The sequence below is a fragment of the Argentina anserina genome, chromosome 2 (genome assembly GCF_933775445.1).
Source record: "Argentina anserina chromosome 2, drPotAnse1.1, whole genome shotgun sequence".
NCBI lineage: Eukaryota > Viridiplantae > Streptophyta > Magnoliopsida > Rosales > Rosaceae > Argentina > Argentina anserina.
In genome coordinates this window covers 5745695-5769791 of record NC_065873.1, presented here as the reverse complement: position 1 = coordinate 5769791, position 24097 = coordinate 5745695, and the positions used below count along the sequence as shown (strand labels likewise).

Here is a 24097-nt window from a genome sequence, read left to right as displayed (position 1 = left end):
TGTTAACTTAATCATCCGGATTAAGTCTCAAGTATCATGTTACGTAAGTAGTAAATTACAACACATGCATGTCATAAATTAGTAGCGTGTGAACTACTTTTTGATGCGCTCATTTACACATCAATCTTAGGATGTATCCCCATTTGACTCGAGGATGTATTAATGGGATGCAATCCTATAACTGGTACGTAGATAAATGATTCAATTATAGCTAGCATTTCCAATACTATAACCAAGAACTGATTCATCCAATAAATTGTTTTCTCTGTGGAAACCAATATTTCCAAGATCCTAGACAATTTATCATAAATTATTTTCTTGGATCTACCATCTTGTTTCCTCTTGATGAGCTGCTACCCGTTGTTTAAGAGATTGACTGCTTAATTAATTATGGGATTAGTAATTATGGCCCGAAAATGAATAAGCTTTGCATATCTTATGTACAATGTTTAGTACCTAGTAGGAATCAACGTACGTTCAACTTATTGATAAGCAAGTAATGCGTATATGCGTAGTTACCTAACCCTAACTTTATTCAGTTTATTGTTTACTTGTTGATAGAGATGCAGATTAAGTAGCATGCCTATACAGTTTTCCATCCGTAACGTAATTCTTCTATCTCCATCTTTTTTTTTTCTCCGTGTAAATTTGTAATGACCCGATTTTTCGGGATCAAATTATTTGATTTTGTAGGAATCGATAAACTTTGTACGATTATTAAAACACGTTTGTTTCGCTTTGCGACATTGTAAAATCGATAACGGAAACGTTATCAGAACTTTTAATTAGAAAACGTTACGTTTCCGCGACATGAGAATCAACTTTTACTCTGTCGCTCGTTTATGAAAACTTTGTTCATGAAAGTTGTAGAGCTCGTCGATACGAGTTCGTGGACATGTCACGCGTTCTAATCGGACATCGTACGTGAAAGTTATTAATGATGGAAGTTAGTTTCCGATTTTAGAAATGGGTATAAAAATTTGAATTTTGGAGATTAGGGTTTCCAATATCCGATCTCTCTCTTCATCGGCCTCCCTCTTCTCTCTCTCTCTCCGCTCTCTCTCTCTCTCCCTCATAAAATCAACTGTCGGCGATCTCCTTTCCTGGGCCGCCATGGCCTTCACCACCTCGCCCAAAAGCATCACGAGGCCCTCCACATCCGACCCCGAGCTCGACGCACCTCGCCTCGCCGCCGTGAGCTTCCGCGCGACATCCCGAAGGTCGGAGACTACCTCTGCCGTCCAAGCTCTCCTCCGACTAAGCCAGGGCTCAACGCAAGCGCTCCTCCACCGCTCTTTATCCTCGGTGCCACCTGCGATTGAAGGGGGAACTCGAGACCGTGCTGCTCCTCACCATGAATCGAGCACGGCCAGTCCAAGCTCTCTGACGAGCTCCGGTGCTTCCAAGGCGTGAATTAGGTGAGGATTTGATTAAATTGGTTGTAGTGATTGTTGTTTGTTAATTTGTGTTTGAAATGGAGTGATTTTGGGGAAGCTTTGGAAGAGGAGGAGATGGGGGAGGTACCGCCGCCTAAGGCGGCGCGTGTGGGTGCGTGAGTAGGGTAGGAGGCGGCAGGAGGGGAAAAGGAGAGAAAATGGAGGGGTTTGGGGGCGGCGGTGGCGAGTAACGAGAAATTGCTGAACAGTAACATATTATTACTGTTTCAGCATTTAAGGATTACGTAACGATTCTAAATTCCTTTCTTATCTTTTCAAGGTGATCGATAATTCAAGAAAAGGAATTACCTTCGAAATCGTGGAATTACGCTCGAAATTATAAGATGAGTAAAAATCTCACATATTTACGAATCTACCCTTGCGGAGATTCAAGATTATGCATAATTCCAAAGAATGAAATATGACATGTATATGATATAGTGGAATATCTATATATGTATAAATGGTAAATATGTACATATATATAGTTCGCTATATTATATACTGTTATGATTTCGTTGTGAATATGTCATTTTGATGATGAGATTTATATATCGAGCATGTGATTTGATTTATACAATATGACATGATGAATATTGTACATGGTTTTAACATTGAGTTTTGTTAAAACGTGTTTGTCTTCGGACGTGATTTATCTCTTCCGACGAGTTTTTGTCTTCGGACGACTTTTTGTCTTCGGACGTGATTTTGTCTTGGGACATGACTGATGTCTTCAGACGAGTTTTTGTCTTCGGACGTGATTGATGTCTTCGGACGAACTTTGTCTTCGGACGTGATTGATGTCTTCGGACAAGTTTTTGTCTTCGGACGTGTTGGCATGTCGGAACCTAGCCTTTGGCCGGACGAAAGTTACGATACAGTTAGAGCTCTAGCTGTCTGCCGGGGTACTGCATATGAGGTAACAGATGGGTTATCGACTTATGAGTACCCATATATTTTTGATATTGGAATGACAGGTGGTTGTCCAATATCGGCGGCGTACTACATGAGGGGTAACAGAGGTGTACCAGCGCTCATGAGTACCCGTATTATAAATGCATTTGGGTAAACAGAGGGTTGCCCAATTCTCATGAGTACATATATTTTCAAACTATTAGACAACTAGATGGGCCGTCTAATGAGTCATGAGTGCATTTATATTTGTTGATTGTGGATTTTTGTATATATTGATATGCGAGTTGTATTTGTTATTTTACTCATACGAGCTGTAAAGTTTACCGGGTTTGTGTTTACAATCCCGGTGCACCAATTCGATGGTGTAGGGGATAACTCCGCAGGTGTGGACTAGCAGAAGTCGACGGACCGCTCAGAGGACTCGAAGTTATTTATTTCCATCTTGTGGTGAGGATTTTGTGTGGTTTTACTTTGTGAGGATTTTGTGAGGATTATACATTTCTATTTGTTATAATGTCGAATTATACATTTGGTTTGTAATAATCGGTTGACTGAGTTGTATTTTAAACTCAGAGATGATCCGTTGTGGCATTTAAAATTGTTTCGATTCATTGAGATTGTTTTAGTGTTTTTCTTGACTTCGAAATTTGAGTTTTTCTACTCGAAATTTTGGGGTTGTGACAGTTGGTATCAGAGCCTAAGTGCGTATTTAGTGATTATCAATATCATCCGGGAGTGTTAGGAGCCATCACATGCTCCTCGGTATTGATATGTCGCCGGGTATGCTAGAGTGTTAGGAGCCACACCTTACGGTTTGGTCCTCTAGGGAGTATTGTGACAATACTTCGATGATTCATCTTCTTTTGAAATTTCATGTTAATATATGTTGGACCTATTTTGTTCATATTCAGGACTTCACATGTATTGACTAAGTGTTTATTTGTTTGAAGGGGATGAATTTGGAAAAGGGTCGTGGACATGGCCGAGGTCGGGCGAGAGGTCGAGGCCGAGGTAGGGCCATAAGCCGAGTCCGCAACGTGGAGAACCTTTATGAGGAGGCTGCTCTATAGGAAGAACAGGTTGAGCCTGTTGCTGTTGTTAGAGATAATGGTCGAGTGCTAAAACTGATCAAGGATATATGTAGACTGTCAGCGCCGTCATTTCATGGAGGCCTGGATCATATGGTAGCTGACCATTGGATCGAGAGCATGGAAACTTATTTTGAGATGATAGAGTGCTCAGAGATAGAGAAGAGAAAGATAGCTACATTCTTTCTGAAAGATGATGCTCTAGATTTGTGGAAGAGTATGAGGCAGACGGTGGATGTGTCTACCTTCACTTGGGATGGTTTCATGGCTCTCTTCCGAGAGAAGTACTTTCCAGCCTTTGTGCAGGAGAATTTAGAGCTTGAGTTCCTTGCGCTAGCACAGGGGGATATGACTGTCAGAGAGTATGATGCTTGTTTTTCACAACTGTACCGGTATGTCAGGCCAATGGGTGTGACCTCCTTAGCCCAGAAGTTTCTATGAGGGCTTAAACAAGAGTACAAGACCATCATATCAGCTTTTTGTCTATCTACCAAGGAGTTGATGTATGAGAGTGCCATGAGTTTGGAGCAGGCAGATAAGACTAGAGGAGGAGATACGAGTGATAGAGATGCTAAAGGAAAAGGCAAGGCAATCTGTTCAGGCAACGAGCACTCAGGGCCGAAGGGTAGATCATGGAAGAGACCAAGACCCTACTACCAGATTCCAGCTAAGGCAGCATCTCCATTTGTCAGGACTACACCTGTTAGGTCATTGGCGTCGGTGAGGTGTTTCGTTTGCAACGAAATGGGGCACTACGCCACAGCATGTCCGAAACCAAAGAGAACAGTCTGCTACAGATGCGGGCAAGTGGGAGATATGGCTAGAGATTGTACCCGACCCCTTCAGGGTAGACAAGAACATCAGCAGCGACAACTACCAGTGGGTCAAGCTAGGGTGTTTGCAGTGGGTCAGCGAGACACATGAGTGGCAGGTACTTTATCACTTTTTGACTACCTTGCTAGAGTATTTCTAATTCGGTAGTGGAGATGCTAGGATTGATTCCTACACCTCTTGGAAACGCTTTATGTGTCATTTCACCCCTCGGAGTGTCCCTTGAATTAGAGACAATCTGCAAGACTTGTCCTATTGTGATTGGAAGTAGAGAGTTCTCTGCTTCGTTGATTGTGATTCCGGATCACACCTATGATGTGATCTTGGGAATTGATTGGTTGAGGCCGTAGCATGTGGTGATTGATTGTTTTGACATGGTAGTGTCATTTCATAGACTTGGGGAGCCAGTGTTTCGTTATCATTGCCTCAAGTCAAATAATGCCATAAGGACAGGAGTTTTGGCACACGTGGAATCGATGGATCAGAAAGTAAGTATTGCAGACATTGTGGTAGTATCTGAGTATGGTGAGGTGTTCCAAGAGATATCAGGGTTACCACCTCGAAGAGTTGTAGATTTCTGCATTGATGTGGTACCTGGTACGGCACCTGTGTCAAAGGCTCCTTATAGAATGGGACAAAACGAACTTAAAGAGTTGAAAGTGCAGATTGATGAACTATTGGACCAAGGGTTCATTAGACCTAGTGTTTCACCTTGGGAAGCACCGGTTTTGTTCATGAAAAAGAAAGATGGTTCTCTGCGGTTATGTGTGGACTACTGGGAACTGAACAAGGTGACCATCAAGAATAGGTATCCCTTACCTAGGATTGATGATTTGTTTGATCAGATTAAAGGTGCTACGGTGTTCTCAAAGATCGATTTGAGATCCGAATATCATCAACTCAGGGTGAAGGAAGAAGATATATCGAAGACAGCGTTTAGGACCCGGTATGGACATTATGAGTTTGTTGTCATGCCCTTCGGTCTAACAAATGCACCAGCTGTCTTTATGAGTTTGATGAACCAAGTTTTTAGCCCGTACTTGGATGAGTTTGTGGTAGTGTTTGTAGATGACATCCTGATATACTCCAAGTCACAAGAAGAGCATGTAGTGCATCTGAGAACGGTGTTGCAGACCTTGAAGGAGGCGAGATTGTATGCCAAACTAGAGAAGTTTGAGTTTTGGAAAGAAGAGGTCAAGTTCCTCGGTCATGTCATCTCAAAGGATAGAGTACTAGTAGATCCGGCAAAGGTGGAGGCAGTAAAGAGTTGGAGTCGTCCAAAGAACCCCACAGAGATTCGTAGTTTCCTTGGTTTGGCAGGTTACTACAGGAGGTTTATCGAAGGGTTTTCTAGTATTGCATCGTCATTGACCAAGTTAACCAAGAAAGATGCTCCGTTTGTGTGGACGAAACCTTGTGATGAGGCATTCAACAAACTAAAGACCAGTTTGACCACAGCTCCAGTGTTGACGATTCCCTCTAGTGGGGGCAGTTATGTCATTTACAGCGATGCTTCACTCCAAGGCTTGGGTTGTGTGTTGATGCAGCATGGAGGAGTTTTTGCATATGGCTCTAGACAGTTAAAGATCCATGAGAAGAACTACCCCACTCACGATCTAGAGCTCGCTGCAGTTGTCTTTGCCTTAAAGATTTGGAGGCATTACTTGTATGGTGAGAAATTTCAACTCTTTTCAGATCATAAGAGTTTGAACTACTTATTCTCACAGAAGGAACTGAATATGAGGCAGAGGAGATGGATGGAACTCCTCAAGGATTATGACTTCACATTGGAGTATCACCCGGGGAAGGGAAATGTGGTGGCCGATGCTTTGAGCAGGAAACCGAGAGGTTTGGTAGCTTCACTTATGGTTCAGGAATGGTTTATGCTCAAAACTGCATCAGAATTTGACTTGGTACCATCGGGAAGAGAACTGAAGGCCTTTCTTGGTAGCGTCACTGTGTAACCTACATTAATCACGAGGATCATACAGGGTCAGGCACAAGATAAATTCTCACAAGCTAAGTTGGCAAATCTTGTGGTGGATACGCTTGATGAGTGTCCTTCCGAGTGGAGAATTGGTCCCGATGGAGGGTTGAGGTTTGGGGCAAGATTGTGTGTCCCAGATTGTAATGATCTCAAGGAGGAGGTCTTTCGTACAGCACATCGATCTCGTTATACCATTCATCCAGGGAACACCAAGATGTACAAAGACCTATGTAGGCAATTCTGGTGGAACGGGATGAAGAAAGATGTAGCGGAGTTTGTATCGAACTGTCTTACATGTCAGCAAGTAAAAGCAGAACATCAACGACCAGATGCCATGTTGAAGCCATTGACTATTCCTCTCTAGAAGTGGGAGCAGATATCTATGAATTTTGTGACTGGACTACCTAGATCCAAGAAGGGTCACGATGCTATATGGGTGATTGTCGATCAGTTGACGAAGTTGACTCATTTTCTTCCAGTGCCAATGAAGTACTCAGTAGACGTGCTAGAGAAACTATATGTGGATGAGGTAGTGAGACTTCATGGAGCTCCAGTTTCCATTGTTTCTGATCAAGATGCACGTTTCACGTCGAAGTTCTGGGGTGGTTTGCAGAAGGCGATGGGTACTACCTTGGATATGAGTACTGCTTTTCATCCTCAGACTGATGGACATACAGAAATGGTGAATCAGGTGATGGAAGATATGTTGAGAGCTTGTGTGCTGGATTTTAAAGGTAGCTGGGAGGATCATTTGAGATTGATTGAGTTTGCCTACAACAAAAGTTACCATTCTAGCTTCGACATGACACCTTATGAGGCTCTTTATGGTAGACCATGTCGATCACCGATCTGTTGGGCCGAAGTTGGTGATGAAGCACTCATTGGTCCAGAGGTGGTTTAGGAAACCACAGAGAAGATCTCGATCATTCAAGATAGAATCCGGACCGCACAGAGTAGACAGAAGAGCTATGCAGACTTAAAGAGGAGACATGTGGAATTTGAGATCGGTGATCATGTGTTCTTAAAAGTCTCACCTATGAGGGGTGTAGTGAGATTTGGTAAGAAAGGAAAGTTAGCTCCGAGGTATGTTGGGCCCTTTGAGATTCTTGAGAAGGTATGAGAACTAGGATATCGACTAGCCTTGCCTACCAGCATGTCGGCCATTCACAACGTCTTCCACATTTCCATATTGAGGAAGTATGTACCTGATGAGTCGCACGTGATCGATCATAACACCATTGAGGTGAAGGAAAATGCCACTTTTGTTATTGAGCCTGTTCGTATTTTGAATAGATCCACCAAGAAGCTTCGGAGGAAGGAAGTAGAGCTAGTCAAGGTATTATGGAGCCACCATGATGAGGGTGATGCATCTTCGGAGCTAGTGTTGGATATGAAGACAAGATATCCACAATTGTTTATTGAGTGAACTTAAATTTCAGGACGAAATTCCTTTAAAGGGTGTAGAATGTAATAACCCGACTTTTTTTCGGACGATTGTTGGATTGTTTTTAAATTATAAATTTATGAAATTCATCTAAACGAATTTTGTATGCTTCGCGAAGTGGTAAAATCGAAAACGGAAACATTATTTAGAAAAATGTTACGTTTACGTGACGTGAATATCGACTTTTATTCCATCACTCATTTGCGAAAACTTCCTTCACGAAAGTTGTAGAGTTCGTCGATATGAGTTTGTGGACACTTCATGTGTCCTAATCGGACGTCGTACGTAAAATGTATTAATAACGGAAGTTAGTTTCTGATTTTGGAGGTGAGTATAAAAGCAAACATTTTAAGAGTAGGTTTTCCATTTTCGGAAACCCTCTCTCTCTCACCTCACCCGCCTCCCTCTCTCTCTTTCTCTCTCTCTCTCTCTCTCTCCCGAGCCTCTCTCCCTCTCCGAAAAATCGATCGCTGATCTCCCTCCTCCGAGGGACGTGTTCCTCACCGCCAGCACCAGCGCCCTCGCAGGCTTGACTCCACCCTCCTCTGAGCAAGACGCGAGCCATCTCGCCACCGTGAAGCTTCACCGCACCTCACCGAACCCAGCTCGACTGGTTCAAGCTCTTCGACGAGCTCCGGTACTCCCAAGGCCGAGAATAGGTGAGGTTTTGATTTAATTGGTGGTTTTGATGATTTGTTGAGAATTTGTGGTTGTTTTGTTTTGAATTGGAGGAGATCGGTAGAGGAGGAAATTGGGGAAGGTTACCGCCGCCTTAGGCGGCGCGTGTGGGTGCGTGGAGGGGGTAGGAGGCGGCCTAAGGCCGTAGAGGAGAAGAGGGAGGAGAAAGAAAGAGAAATGGGGCAGAGGTGCCATGCTACGCGCCGGCCTTAGGCTCGGCGCGTGGGCCCCACGCGCTGCCACAGTGAGTGGTGCGTGAGCGCCACGCGCGGTCGCTGGAGGGTGGCGCGTGAATTACGTACTGTAAATGTAAAATTTATTTTTACGTTCGGTGGAAGTAAAAAGTGATTTACGTACTGTAAATGTAAATTTATTTTACGTACGGTGAATGTAAATATAAATTACATTCAGTAAATATAAAAGTAATTTCAGAAGGGTAAATTGGTAATTATTATTTACTGACACAGTATTTACGATTGAATAGTATGCATACGTACAAAAATACATAAATATTATGTACACGTATAGGAATACATAATTGATGTGTATTTGTACAGAAATACGTGAATAGTAAATACGTGAACAGTAATTTCGTAAAACCAGAAATTGCTGAACAGTAACATATTATTACTGTTTCGGCATTTAAGGTTTACGTAACGATTCTAAATTCCTTTCTTATCTTTTCAAGGTGATCCATAATTCAAGAAAAGGAATTACCTTCGGAATCGTGGAATTACGCTCGAAATTATAAGGTGAGTAAAAATCTCACATATTTACGAATCTACTCTTGAGGAGATTCAGGATTGTGTAGAATTTTAAAGAATGAAATATGACATGTATATGATATAGTGGAATATCTATATTTGTATAAATGGTAAATATGTACATATATATAGTTCGCTATATTATATACTGTTATGATTTCGTTGTGAATATGTCATTTTGATGATGAGATTTATATATCGAGCATGTGATTTGATTTATACAATATGACATGATGAATATTGTACGTGGTTTTAACATTGAGTTTTGTTAAAACGTGTTTGTCTTCGGACGTGATTTATCTCTTCCGACGAGTTTTTGTCTTCGGACGACTTTTTGTCTTCGGACGTGATTTATATCTTCGGACGAGTTTTTGTCTTCGGACCAGTCTTCGGACGTGTTGGCATGTCGGAACCTAGCCTTTGGCCGGGCGAAAGTTACGATACAGTTAGAGCTCTAGTTTGTCTACCGGGGTACTGCATATGAGGTAATAGATGGGTTATCGGCTTATGAGTACCCATATATTTTTGATATTGGAATGACAGGTGGTTGTCCAATATCGGCGGCGTACTACATGAGGGGTAACATAGGTGTACCAGCGCTCATGAGTACCCGTATTATAAATGCATTTGGCTAAACAGAGGGGTTGCCCAATTCTCATGAGTACATATATTTTCAAACTATTAGACAACTAGATGGGCCGTCTAATGAGTCATGAGTGCATTTATATTTGTTGATTGTGGATTTTTGTATATATTGATATGCGAGTTGTATTTGTTATTTTACTCATACGAGCTGTAAAGTTTACCGGGTTTGTGTTTACAATCCCGGTGCACCAATTCGATGGTGTAGGGGATAACTCCGCAGGTGTGGACTAGCAGAAGTCGACGGACCGCTCAGAGGACTCGAAGTTATTTATTTCCATCTTGTGGTGAGGATTTTGTGTGGTTTTACTTTGTGAGGATTTTGTGAGGATTATACATTTCCATTTGTTATAATGTCGAATTATACATTTGGTTTGTAATAATCGGTTGACTGAGTTGTATTTTAAACTCAGAGATGATCCGTTGTGGCATTTAAAATTGTTTCGATTCATTGAGATTGTTTTAGTGTTTTTCTTGACTTCGAAATTTGAGTTTTTCTACTCGAAATTTTGGGGTCGTGACACGTGTTTCGGCGTAGCGGTTCGGGTCGTGACATTTACATTCCCGGTACACCTATTCGATGGTGTAGGGGATAATTCCGCAAATGTGGATTAGCGGAAATCGACGGACAACTCTGAAAATTTGAAGTTGTTTTATTCTATCTTGTGGTGAGGATTTGAGAGGATTTTTACATTTCCATTTGATATAATGTTGAGTTATAAATTTGGGTTGTAATAATCAATTTACCTAAGTTGTACTATGAACTCAGTAATGATCTGCTGTGATATTAAAATGATTTCGATTTATTGAGATTGTTTTAGAGTTTTTTATGATTTCGAAATTTGAGTTTCATACTCGAAATTTTGGGATCGTGACAAAATTAAAGTGATTGGATCGTTTCTCCCCCTTCTGTTTTGTTTAATATTCTTGTGTATGATGGCCTCCCCTGCCCTCATCAGGCTTGTTAGAAGGGTGGTGGGAGGAGCTCCCTTGTTTTTCTAGGTTCTTGCTTGTTTCCCCCTTTTTCTTGTGTTCTTGTTGCGGTTGAATGAAAGTTCCAATAAATTGCCCCAAAAAAAAAAGTGATGAAGAATGCGATTAGCTTAATATATGCATTTTGTTCTTCTTCTACGTAACCAATGTATGATTCAGTTAACGTGTACTCTACCCTTTTATATAATGTGCACTATCAAGATCCGTCACCTTTCAACTACGTCGACATTCATCACCGAGCCTAACCCAAAGAAAATTATTTTTTTTGTGCAAATTAATATTAATCACGTAACAAAGAGCCATATAAATTCAATCAAAACCAAACATTTTGTTCGAATTTTAACCCTCTTAAACTCAATAGCTCACAGTTCTTGCTCTCAACAGAAACATGATAGATTTCAAAAACTATCATACCAATTTGATGGGACAAAACAAAACCTAAAACAAAGAAGAAGATCACTAGTAGAAAGGAGAGAGCTCAATATATAAGTATATAACTAACCAGAGTAGTCGGCTAGTCGCAAGTCCCTTCGTGCTAGGGCTGGGCAAAAAGCCCGAAGAAGAAAAAAACCCGGACCGGACCGCCGGGCCCGTCCGGGCGGGCCGGGATTTTTGCCAGGTTCATATGTTGTCATGTGATAAACGGGCCGGGCTTTGTTATGTCCGAGCCGGTCCCGGGTCTTCAAATCTTAAAAAAAAACCCGGAAACCCAGGACATTAAGTGTTATTATGTAATTGGCTTTCGTAAGTGATCATAAACTTATAGAATAGATACAATGACACTGGAACATAACCAAATAACCTTAAACTTAACTAATCACAATCCCATGATTCCCATTGTCGTCGCCTCGCACTGCCGATTCACCGCCAACTAGCCAAAAACAGAGTTAGGCCCGGAAAACCGGGCGGGCTCGGCCCGGATGTTACCGGTCCGGGTTTTACCCGGGTCCTGATTTTTTTAGAAAAAAACCCGGCCCGTCACACTACAACCGGGTCGGGCCCGGGTCCTGAAAAAAAAAGCCCGGGCCGGGCCCGTGCCCAGCCCTACTTCGTGCTATGTCGTTGCTCACTTATTTTAGATACTCACAAATAAAATATATTATACCATTGGTTATTATACATACCCGCCATATATTCCACGTGGCATACCCTCTTAATGTTATTTGTCAATTTTTCACAGTGATTTTTTCTGATTAGTTCTTATATGTAAATACATTTTTGTCATTTTCACCGCGTGCATGTTAATGATACCATGGCGTAATATGATTGGTTGGGTACACCACATGACAGTGTCACGTGATGTGGCGGGACTACATAATGATTCAGTTGATAAGATTTGAGCATCAGTATGATGTATACTGTCTGTAATCCATAGAGGTGGCTACGGTTGCACACTTGGATTTACCCGCAACTAGCAAAATAATTTAACGAGAAGTACGCCAAATGGAATGGTTCAGTTGATAAGGTTTGAGTATCAGTATGATGTATTCTATCTGTAATCTATAGAGGTGGCTGCAGGCGTGAGAGCACAGTTGGACAAATACGGTTGCACACTTGCATTTATCCGCAACCAGCAATTATTTTATTCTCAACAACACCATAGGGCCAACCTGCTGTGCTTAGATCGACATTTAAAACCATCTACAGCCAGTTACAATTCCTAATAAGAAATAGAACATACGATTACGTACAGTATGTGTACGTATATGGCTCAAAAGATTTATTTCCTATAGTCAAGACTCAAGAGAACTGGATTTGGGTGACATGCAGATAATTAATGGGAGCTACATATGAAGAAACAATGAAATACGTACAAAGAATCTCTCAAACGTTCCAAAAAAGGTACGCTTCAAAGTGCCCTAAGCCAGAGCATATGCACAAAGAGATAAAGATCGAGTAACCAAAAATATCAGGTGGGCTGATTTCGATCCTCTTCAACATTCGGAATGGTTGGCCGGAAGAGGCCGGTAAAAAAGAACGTGAGCACTCGATCATCAACCCTCACTAATAAAGTACACTAAGTAAGACTTGTAAAATTTAGTAATAATTTTACTCTTTGGTAACCTTTTCACCACGTATAGGTTTAGTATTTGAGATGAAACTATTGTCTTTAACAAGCCTTTAATGTATTTTAGATTTTTTTAGTGATAATTCACAACTAGTGTTGCGCACAGCGTGCTTCGAATTTCAATGTTAATTTTACTGAACATAGTAGTTAATTAAACATCTCTGTTTTTTTTTGTTCATTTCATACTGTCAAATTGGTTAGATATGAACTTAATACTGATCATGACAGAATCAAAGAGAATCCTATAATCTAATGATCGAATTACGGCAGAGAGTATTGCACAATTGTAGCCAAAGCAAAGTCAAGCATTATTTTTTATTTTTTTAACTTTCAGATAAGGACGACTATCCAATACATTAATACCAATGTGACCTCTAGATGCTTATAAAACGCCCTCAAACTATGAATAAGACCCATACAGAAAAAAAAAACCCCTGAAGCAGAACAAAATATGGGCGTCCGATCCATCATCATCTTCTATCTTCTGTTCGTAGTGGTAATCAATCATCATTATCTCACTAATTTAGCCTAATAGCTACTTTTAGATCATCAGTTTACTAATACCAATTAAATCGTAACTATGCACATTGCTTTACTCTCAGTATCATGCCTTAATAATTAGAAACTACTATAGAGTGAACACTGCAATTTATGTATAAATGCGTGTGGCAAATTTATAGATATTCTTAATATTTTTTTCATTCAATAGCAAGCTAGATTGTCTCATTGAGAGGGCCACGTACTTAATTGAATTTGAATGATGTTAACTTGCTTTGCTGAGTGTCTTAATGCAAAAACTCATGCAGCTGCGAGATCAGCGTCTTTAATATTTCGAGTGTGAAGTTCTTAGACAACTTCAGTCTATATCCATGCACATTCTCAATAGTCAATACCATTCATATAACTTTGAATAGATTTATAACAAGATTTCATGATGGAAAGAACTTGAACTTCGATATATAATAGAACTAACTATGTACTAAAACGTTGATATTTTTTTCATTGAAATAGTTTCGTGAGGCCAACGGAGCAAGGAATGTACTCAAACAGGAGAGAAAAGAAGAAGATGCGCCATACATGACTAGTTATGGGGCTAAAGAAGGCATACAAGAGGTTGAAGCTCCTTACATAACCGGATACATTTCCGCACAAGGCACCAAGGTCACAAAGGAAGTAGAAGCGCCTTACCTAACCGGATACAGATCCGCACAAGGCACCAAGGTCACAAAGGAAGTAGAAGCTCCTTACATAACCGGATACAGATCCGCACAAGACACGAAGGTCACGAAGGATGTAGAATCTCCTTACATAACCGGATATATTTCCGCACAAGGCACCAAAGTCACAAAGGAAGTAGAAGCTCCTTACATAACCGGATACAGATCCGCACAAGACACGAAGGTCACGAAGGATGTAGAATCTCCTTACATAACCGGATACATTTCCGCACAAGGCACCAAGGTCAAGAAGGATGTAGAACCTCCTTACATAACCGGATACAGATTCGCACAAGGCACCAAGGTCACGAAGGAAGTTGAAGCTCCTTACATAACCGGATACATTTCCGCACAAGGGACCAAGGTCACGAAGGAAGTAGAAGCTCCTTATATAACCGGATACAGATCCGCACAAGGCACCAAGGTCACGAAGGAAGTTGAAGCTCCTTACATAACCGGATACATTTCCGCACAAGGCACAAAGGCCACGAAGGAAGTAGATGCTCCTTACATAACCGGATACATTTCCGCACAAGGCACAAAGGCCACGAAGGAAGTAGATGCTCCTTACATAACCGGATACAGATCCGCACAAGGCACCAAGGTCACAACGGAAGTAGAAGCTCCTTACATAACCGGATACATTTCCGCACAAGGCACCAAGGTCACAAAGGAGGTAGAAGCGCCTTACATAACAGGGTACATTTCCGCACAAGACACAAAGCGCAAGGAGGTGGAAGCGCCTTACATAACGGGATACATTTCTGCAAAAGACACAAAGGAAAAAATTGATGCAGAGGCGCCTTATATAACTGGATATATTTCTGCACAAGGCACAAAGGGTACAAAAGAAGTAGATGCACCTTACATAACAGGATACATTTCTAAACAAGACACGAAGAACTGCGAACATCGGAAGCAAGTACATCCACCTTCCCATAATGTGGTTTCAGGAATGGAGTCTAAGTCTCCAATGGGGCGACATCATCATCATGATCACATGCATGCACATTCATCTTCTCCCATGGATCACACTGAGGCGCTCAAGCAAGGGTTTTTCACTTTCGAGGATTTCTACAAAGGGAATACACTGCCACTCAACTTTCCGAAACAAGAGCATTTTCGTTTCTTGCCTAAAGAAACAGCCGATTCCATTCCATTCTCAACATCACAGCTCCCACACCATCTCCAGCTCTTTTCTACCCAACGCGACTCTCGTGACGGAAAACACATGGCTTGGACACTCGACCAGTGCGAGCTCAAACCCATTAAGGGAGAGACTAAGTTCTGTGCTACTTCCCTAGAATCTATGATGGACTTTGTTCAGCAAATCATTGGTTCAGGGGTGAACTTCAACATTATCTCTACCACCCACCCAGAAACCTCTACTGCCATCACACAGAAGTACACTATCTTGGATGAGCCCAAACAAGTCTTGGCTTCAAAAATGGTCTTTTGCCACCCCGTGCCTTATCCTTATGCTGTTTTCTTCTGCCACCACTTTGAGAACGACACCAAGTTCTTCAAGGTTTCACTTGGAGGCGAGAATGGAGATAAGGTGGAAGCTGTAGCTGTTTGTCACATGGACACTTCTGATTGGGACCCTGACCATGATTTGTTTCGCTTGTTGGGAATCAAAGCCGGTGCTTCTTCACCAGTTTGCCATTTTTTCCCTGCAAATCATCTAGTTTGGATTCCTTCATCACCACCAGCAGCAACCTTCTAAGCAATTGATAATTCTGAACCCCAATCACCAGCATGTAATAGTTGTATGTCTCGTATCCATCTGCATGTCCAATAATGATTACTCACCATGCATGTTCTGGTACTGTAATCAATTAGGGTTTAATGTTTTCAATTATCAGTTGATTTTTCTTTGGGTTTGCTGCTTTAAAGAGATCTGAGTGTTGTGTAAAATGACCTCAAGTACCTGGTGAACAAAGAAGTTGGAGCTTGTAATGAACTAATGATTTTATTCCTCAAACATCTTTCTTGGGTCGATCTTTTTCGTTATTTTTTTCCTTCAATTTCATCTTTTAATAGTCGATAACATGATCACATGCTTGGTCAACACAAAGATAAACTTAAGGAAGAAATTAATCAAGCGAGAAACTTGACTTTGAGAAAGAAGAGCTTCGATTCCTCTTTAATCAAAGTTATAACCAAAAACTATAATCTCAAACTCAAAGATATCATTAACACTATAGCCCCTATTATAGAATTATTAATTTATACGTGATTAAAGATATCATTGATAATTGTTAACATCCGCGGTGAGCATATATTACGTGCCTCGTACTCATCATGGTATAGATTTAGAAGAAGGAAAATGTTTTGGCGCCACAATATGGCGCTAGATCCGCGCTACAATCCTACGTGACATGTCACGTCACATTGTCATGTCAGTAATTATAATATTCACAAAATGTCATTTTTGAATGAAAAGACATTATTATTTAGTCCAACGGTTCTAAATTGTTATAAAAATATTTTTTTGTTCTTTTTATTTCATTTATTTTTTCCAAAATTATTTCAAAATGTAATTAAAAATTTTGATATTTACAAGGTATGCTTGAATATATATATATATATATATATATATATATATATATATATATATACAGTCCCTATTCAGAGTGAAGGTTCACTCTGAAGTTTCAGAGTGAAGTTCCAATTTTGGCACACTTTTCGATCAAATTTTTTCAGTATAAGCGATTCAATATTTAGGTATGCTATTCAAGATCATCTCTACAAAATTTCATCTAATTCGGACATCGTTAAAGTATTGAAATTAGATTAAATCAATGAATGAATTAAAACTGTTCAACGTGAACCGTTCGTGTAAATCTCAATTTTGAAAGCTCAAATCATTGTCAAATTGGATGAAACTTTATAGAGATGATCTTAAATAGCATATCTAAATATTGAATCACTTATGGTGAAAAAATTTGACCGAAAAGTGTGCCAAAATTGAAACTTCACTCAAAAACTTCAGAGTGAACCTTCACTCTGGATAGGGACTGTATATATATATATATATATATATATATATATTTCACACATACACACACATATATATAGATACACAGTCTCTATCCAGAGTGAAGCTTCACTCTGAAATTACAGAGTGAAGTTCCAATTTTGACACACTTTTCGGTCAAGTTTTTTCACCATAAGCGATTCAATATTTAGGTATGTTATTCAAGATCATCTCTACAAAGTTTCATCTAATTTGACAATGGTTTGAGATTTCAAAATTGAGATTTACACGAACGGTTCACGTTGAACAGTTTTAATTCATTCATTAATTTAATCTAATTTCAATACCTTAACGATGTCCGAATTAGATGAAATTTTGTAGAGATGATCTTGAATAACATACCTAAATATTGAATCACTTATGGTGAAAAAATTTGACCGAAAAGTGTGCCAAAATTGAAACCTCACTCTGTAATTTCAGAGTGAAGCTTCACTCTGGATAGAGACTGTATAGATACACACACATATATACACATATATAGATATATAGATATATGTGTGTGTGTGTGTGTGTGAGTGCCTATATGGTAATTGTATTAATTACTTACAGCCATTAATTAATCATAAACGTAAAAAAATTAAATTTTAGAAAGTCATGAATCGTAAATATGATATTAATTCAAATATGTATACTCTAGGAAAAATAATATTTGTTACCTTACATGTCCCCTTAAATCGATTATACCCTAATAAAAGAATATTTCTTTTCAGAAAAAAATTACAAAAGAATCTTACTAAAAATTTTCATCTAAATAAATGTTGTAAGGTAACTAAATCGTTTGAAAAAAAAAACGTATCTGAATTATATATATCTCCATGAAAATATTTCCTTAAGAAAAATGAAAATATTTCCTAATTTAATAATTATAATGAATAAATTAAATATCGTATATATCTCATGTCGTAATTAATAGAATAAAATTCATATTAATCAACTGAATTGAATCACATTGGGAGAGTTGAAATGGTGAGTAATGATATTTAAAATCCATAATTTTCATCTGGTATGATTGAAGAGGTAATTAAGATCATCTCTATGACAATTGAATTGATGGAGTGTTAGAGTTTATCATTTCATAAATAGTTATTCGAACACAGCTTTGAAAGTGTTCTTCAAATGTCAAGTGAGACTTCATTGATAGTTTCAAACTATTGGTCATTTGTTTTCACATGGAAAAATAATCATAACACTACTTAGAGTTTGAACGAACAATAGGTTTATAACACATGCACTATCAATCAAAGAAAGAGTAATTAATTAATGTGTAAAAAAAGTCATCATCCACATTAACATAATTAATCTAAGAAACGTCATGCCAAGTTCAATATGAGTAATTTCATCCATTTCACATATATGAGCACTAAAATAGATGTTAGCCATCACCAACATTGTGATTTCAAGTCATGTACATGTCTTTTAATTATAAATAAGTACTAAACTTACAACCTTAACTTACAAATTTTTCATAGTGTACATCTTATATATTGACATGCATTGAAATAGAAGTCAATTTTCACACTGAATTTAAAGTCAAGCGACATTAGAGTGACAAATAAGTGTTCAACCAGCCAATAATGAAGTATTAAAATCAATGTGAGAGTTCGATTATTGCTATAGTAATAAAACAAAGCCATTGGAATTTACACTCATCTAAGTATCTAGCTAAGAGCCTAAACCCTTAGCTGATAAAGAGTTAGCTAGTAATGTTCACTTGGAACATTTCCCTAATTAATGGTAGATTTACTTTGAAACAAAGGTTATTATTCACAGTGACCAAGTACGTACTAAGGTACGTAAACACAATTTGGATTTAATTTTATAAATTAATGGATTTAGAGTTTAGAGTTTAGAGTTTAGGCTAGAAAAGTTCATTGGAAATCAATTTAAGTAGTATTTCACACTAAAATATAAATAAGCATTAAGTATGAAATAATGGATACTATGTGTATCACCAAGGACATATATAAATAAGCATTAAGTATGTAATAATGGATACTACGTATATCACCAAGAATCATACCAAATTTGTTAGTTCCTTTTAAGTCGTACGTATCCTTTTCTATCATAAAGACTTTATATCAATAAATATCCGAAGATTTGTTTCCAAATTAACGTCATGAATTTTTTCAATTTTTAAATTTTATTTACATTTACAAATTATATTTATGACTATAATTAATTAATAGAATTACCATATATTCTCTACCAAATTATTAATTAAATTTCAAAAATATATAAAATCTCTAACAAAATTATTTAGTACAAAATAATTTTATTTTGAAAATATATTTCGTGCATATATATATATATATATTTCGCTTGTGCACACATATATTTCAAGCATATTTTTGTAAGTTTTAATTTTTTTTAATTATATTTTTATTGTGATGAAAAAAAGAAATGCTAAAAAGAACAAAAAAAATATTTTTATAATAATTTAAAACCGTTGGATTATTAAGGATATGATTGTATTTTCATTCAAAAATGACATTTTGTGATTATTGTAATTGCTGACATGACAGTGTGACATGGCATGTCACGTAGGATTGCGCCGCCGAATTTGACGTCATATTATGGCGCCCTAGTATTCCTCGTGAAACACGCACGCTTAAGTTTATTAAGCACATACAAACTCTAAGATCTGGACCTTGATCGACTCCAATGACTCCAGCTTTATTGGAGGAGAACACTGAGAGTAGCTCATGCTATACAGATTGAAAACCTCACGTTTTCTTAATCTTCATATATATATATATATATGACATGTAATTAATCTCTAGATAATTGAAAGAAAATGTGCCCCAAGAAATTATCATACATAACGAGATTAACCCTTAGGGCATTTCTAATGGAGATGCCAAATAACTCGTGTCACATTTGAATTTTGCATATGAGGTGTCAAAGTCAAATTTAACACAATTTTACTCCAATGGATGTGCTATAATTTGAATATTATTTTATCAATTTGACATAGGAAGAGAGAGTAGGAAAAGAGAGAGAGAGACGGGAAGGAAAGTGAGAGTATTAAAGGGAAATAGTAAGAAAATAAAAGACATGAGTGGTTTGATATGTCAAATTTGACATAAAAAATCATTAGTTAAATCCACCTATTGCCATATCTATATGGCTATTCGGTTAGAGAAGAGGGCTTAATGTCAAAAATAAGCCGTTGGGCTGACATGTCCAAACTCTTACGGTTAGCTCATCAGTAAGAGACATCATTTTCTTTCTGGCATTGATATGTAGACATCATCAGTCACCACTGTGGCACATGGTATGATGACTGATAGTGTCTGTATGCACCAGCATATTCTGAGGTATTTAACCATTCACTTCTCTCAGCCATTAACTTTGTGCGGCTGTGACATGTGACATGTGACATGTTTTGAGTATGGGTTTTTAGTTGTTTCGCACTTTCGCTTGCGCTTGAATATACAGCTATCTTCGGCCCTTCCAATTCTGTTGGTTTTCAGCTTAATTCTCTACAAATTTAAACTGAGAGAGAATTTAAAGAAAGCTTGTTGACTTTCTCTTTAGTTAGTTTATAGATTCTAATCTTTCCAATCACTAAACCCTGTTCCTGCTTTGTCAACGAATTTCATTCCCGAGAAAACATAGATTCACAAAGACAAGACCTGCAGAGCAGCTGCACGCAGAAAACGCTATCTAGCCAAACAAAGATTGGATTGAGCAATAATCCCTGTGCGGATACGCCACAAATTAAAGGACCCGCTTATATATATAGATACAACGAAACAATTGAATGCACTAAGTTCATTAAACAGAATAGAGATGTGTCATTTCCATAAAAGAATTGATTGCGAAAACAGTCAGAGTCTAACAGATCGAACTTATACAAGAAAGCTAGACAAGCTATCTAAAGTTCTAAACCAAACTAAGTTCATTAAAGTCTATATATGGAACTCTCGCATGGAGCAAAGCCTAAACTAAGCAAGAAAGCTCTAATCCCATTAATTTCTAGTTTAAATAATCTGCTCCAGTCCAGTTAGCTTTCCGATCCCATCACATGTGTGAGACTGGTCTCATAAAACTACATGATTACCGACTCAAGGAGAAGCACAAACTTTTCGAAATGCAAGTTGTACGTGCTCCATCCTCGGTTACTTCTCTGCAATTTGGCTGCTACAGAAATTTTGAGAGAAAAAAAAAAGGCAAGGATGGAGTTGTAGGTATATGCTTTTCAGAATTGTTTGTTGCATAACATATGCTTCGTGATCATGATATTACACTGGAATGCAAATAGAAATAGAAAAATAGTAGAAGATTTAAACATCGCTATACAATTCACTATGGCTTCGGTTCTTTTCTCTTTAATTTACAAGCATATTGCAGCATATGAAGATATGCATTCCACTTGCAGCAAGCCAGCAGTGAATTAGCAAACACAAAAGTTTGCTTCCCTACACAATTCCAAAGCCAGTACCAGCATCAAATAAATTCAGTTGTATACTATATTAGTCGTCCTCACAATTAAAATCTTGTATCATCCCAAAAATTTAACCCAATGAGTTACAAACTATGAGTCTATCACAGACTCACAATCATACAACACTTTGAAAACTCTAATAGTGTCAATTGTCTCATTGTTGTTGTTGTCTCATAACTACATACCAAAATTGTGAGGTTGCGCCATGTGGTAAAATGACAATCGAAAAATGTAGTTTGGTTATCAAATTAAAACAATCATGTAGCCTCATTTCATTGCACCTAGCCTCATTGATATCTTATGTTAAAGTTTGGGACCTAGCTAGCATCTATCTTTTGCTCACACTTTGATTGTGACGGTTTTTTTGTTAAGGAAAAAAAAAACAACAGCCGGCCTATATACAGCAGCAAACATTCCCCTGCCAATCATGAGGAGAGAATCCTACAAATATAAACGAACTCTGGGAAGGTAGTGCGGAGTCTCTTATGACTTATTATTCAACAAATGAAACTTAAAGAAAATGAATTATCTTCAGTAACAAAAAAAAAACCAAATTTGCTCTAATAATCACGGATGCAAAAGTTTCAGAATAAAAGTTGACAGTAGCCAATTTCAACAGGATAGAAATATCTAAGCCAAATGTTTTATCTATACGCTATGCTCAACTGAGCAGCACTAATTTACGTTTTCGGGATCCATATACTTATTATCTGGTACTAGGTTTCGATTTCAAAGAAATCCTAAAAGCTTGAAATTCATTCGTTTGGTCATCCTTCATAAAATCTAGAAAGATAATGAAGCACATGTGCATTTCGACAAACAGATATCTGGAGTATAAATGGAATGGAGTTCTCCTGAGAATGAACTTCCACAGGGGTAAAGTAGATATTAGCATGATTATATGTGGCGTCGTCAAAAATAAAAAATGAAGAAACTAGGGGAAATGAACCTATGAAGAACAGTAGTCTTCTGGCAACGTTGCCAATATGCCAATATCTAAGCATGAATGCCCGGTTGGCCATGTGAGTTAGTGTGGAGGCAAACTTAGCACTCGATCAGGATATTGCATATCATTTGAACAAATTTGCATTCATCTTTGAAGTACTACGTTGGTGACATGATCAAGAACTGCATTTATATTTAATCACTACAAACTGTATCTTTACAAACCTCACGAGGAATCCTCTATCCCTAGAATACAATTGATTCGATTTAAAGCCGAGTAGTCCTCAATGCTACAAATTGGAGATCCCTCGGGACAAAAAAATCACAGCTAGTAATTACTATAAATTACAGGGAATCATGTACATTAGTCCTAAACAGGCCACGCAGTTCGCTTCTATGTTCTCATTACGAGTACCAACTAATTCCCTTTCATCAACACCACTAAAACTATTAGAAATTTATAGCTTCGATAAACTAGCAAGAATCTTTTATTATCAAGTTAATATTTCTATAGTCTGAAATCCTGAAGTTCTAAGTTAAAACGCGCTAGTTATTAACGGTAGTAGTGTTACAACCCCAAAATTTAGAGTATGAAACTCAAATTTCGAAGTCATGAATAATACTAAAACAATCTCAATGAATCAAAATCATTTAAATGTCACAGCAGATCATCTCTGAGTTTAAAATACAACTCAGTCCAACCGAATATTACAAACTAAAATTTATAATTTAACATTATAACAAATTGAAATGTATAATCCTCACAACATCCTCACAACATCCTCAAGTCCTCTGAGCGATCCGTCGATTTCCGCTAATACACACCTGCGGAGTTATCCCCTACACCATTGAATAGGTGCACCGAGATTGTAAACACAAACTCGGTAAGCTTTGCAGCTCGTATGAGTAAAACAACAATATAACTCGCATATCAATATATACGAAAATCCACAAATCAACAATATAAATGCACTCATGACTCATTAGACGGCCCAGCTGGTTGTCTAATAATGTGAAAATATATGTACTCATGAGAATTAGGCAACCCCTCTGTTTACCCAAATGCATTTATAGTACGGGTACTCATGAGCGCTGGTACTCCTCTATTACCTCTCATGTAGTACGCCGCCGACATTAGACAACCATCTGTGTAATAACCCAATATTTCGGAATGATTATTACTTTGATTTAGTTTATAAAGTTTGTGAAATTCATTTAAAATGAAAATTGGTTTTTGCGACATTACAAAACAAGAACGGAAACGTTCTCGGTACGTTTATTTAGAAAAACGTTACGTTTCAGCGATGTGAATATCGACTTTTATTCCGTCGCTCGTTTGCGAAAACCTCCTTCACGAAAGTTGTAGAGCTCGTCGATACGAGTTCATGAACGTGTCACGTGTTTGAATCGGACGTCTTACGTGAAAGTCATTAACTACGGAAGTTAGTTTCCGATTTAGAAAGGGGTATAAAAGGAAACTTATCAGAAATAGGGTTTCCATTTTCGGAAACCCTCTTCTCTCCCCAAACCCGCGCCTCCCTCTCTTCTCTCTCTTCCCTCGAGCTCTCTCTCACCCTCACTGTCATCACCGGCGATCTCCCT

At 38.4% G+C, this 24097-nt stretch overlaps 2 protein-coding genes across 2 annotated transcripts in view; one reads left to right on the top strand and one right to left on the bottom strand.

The window, feature by feature from the left end:
* The first annotated feature begins 13923 nt into the window (after nucleotides 1-13923).
* LOC126783845 (uncharacterized) lies at nucleotides 13924-16031 on the top strand. Its single transcript, XM_050509378.1, has one exon. It carries the CDS (start codon nucleotides 13924-13926, stop codon nucleotides 15787-15789), a length of 1866 nt encoding a protein of 621 aa, XP_050365335.1. The 3' UTR covers nucleotides 15790-16031.
* A 6632-nt stretch (nucleotides 16032-22663) lies between these two features.
* LOC126781941 (phosphatidylinositol 4-kinase alpha 1) overlaps nucleotides 22664-24097 on the bottom strand; it is a 90298-nt gene continuing 88864 nt past the window's right edge. The window contains exon 27 of the transcript XR_007670718.1: nucleotides 22664-22720. The gene's annotated coding sequence lies outside the window, so the exon portion shown is untranslated. The remainder of the gene's footprint in view (nucleotides 22721-24097) is intronic.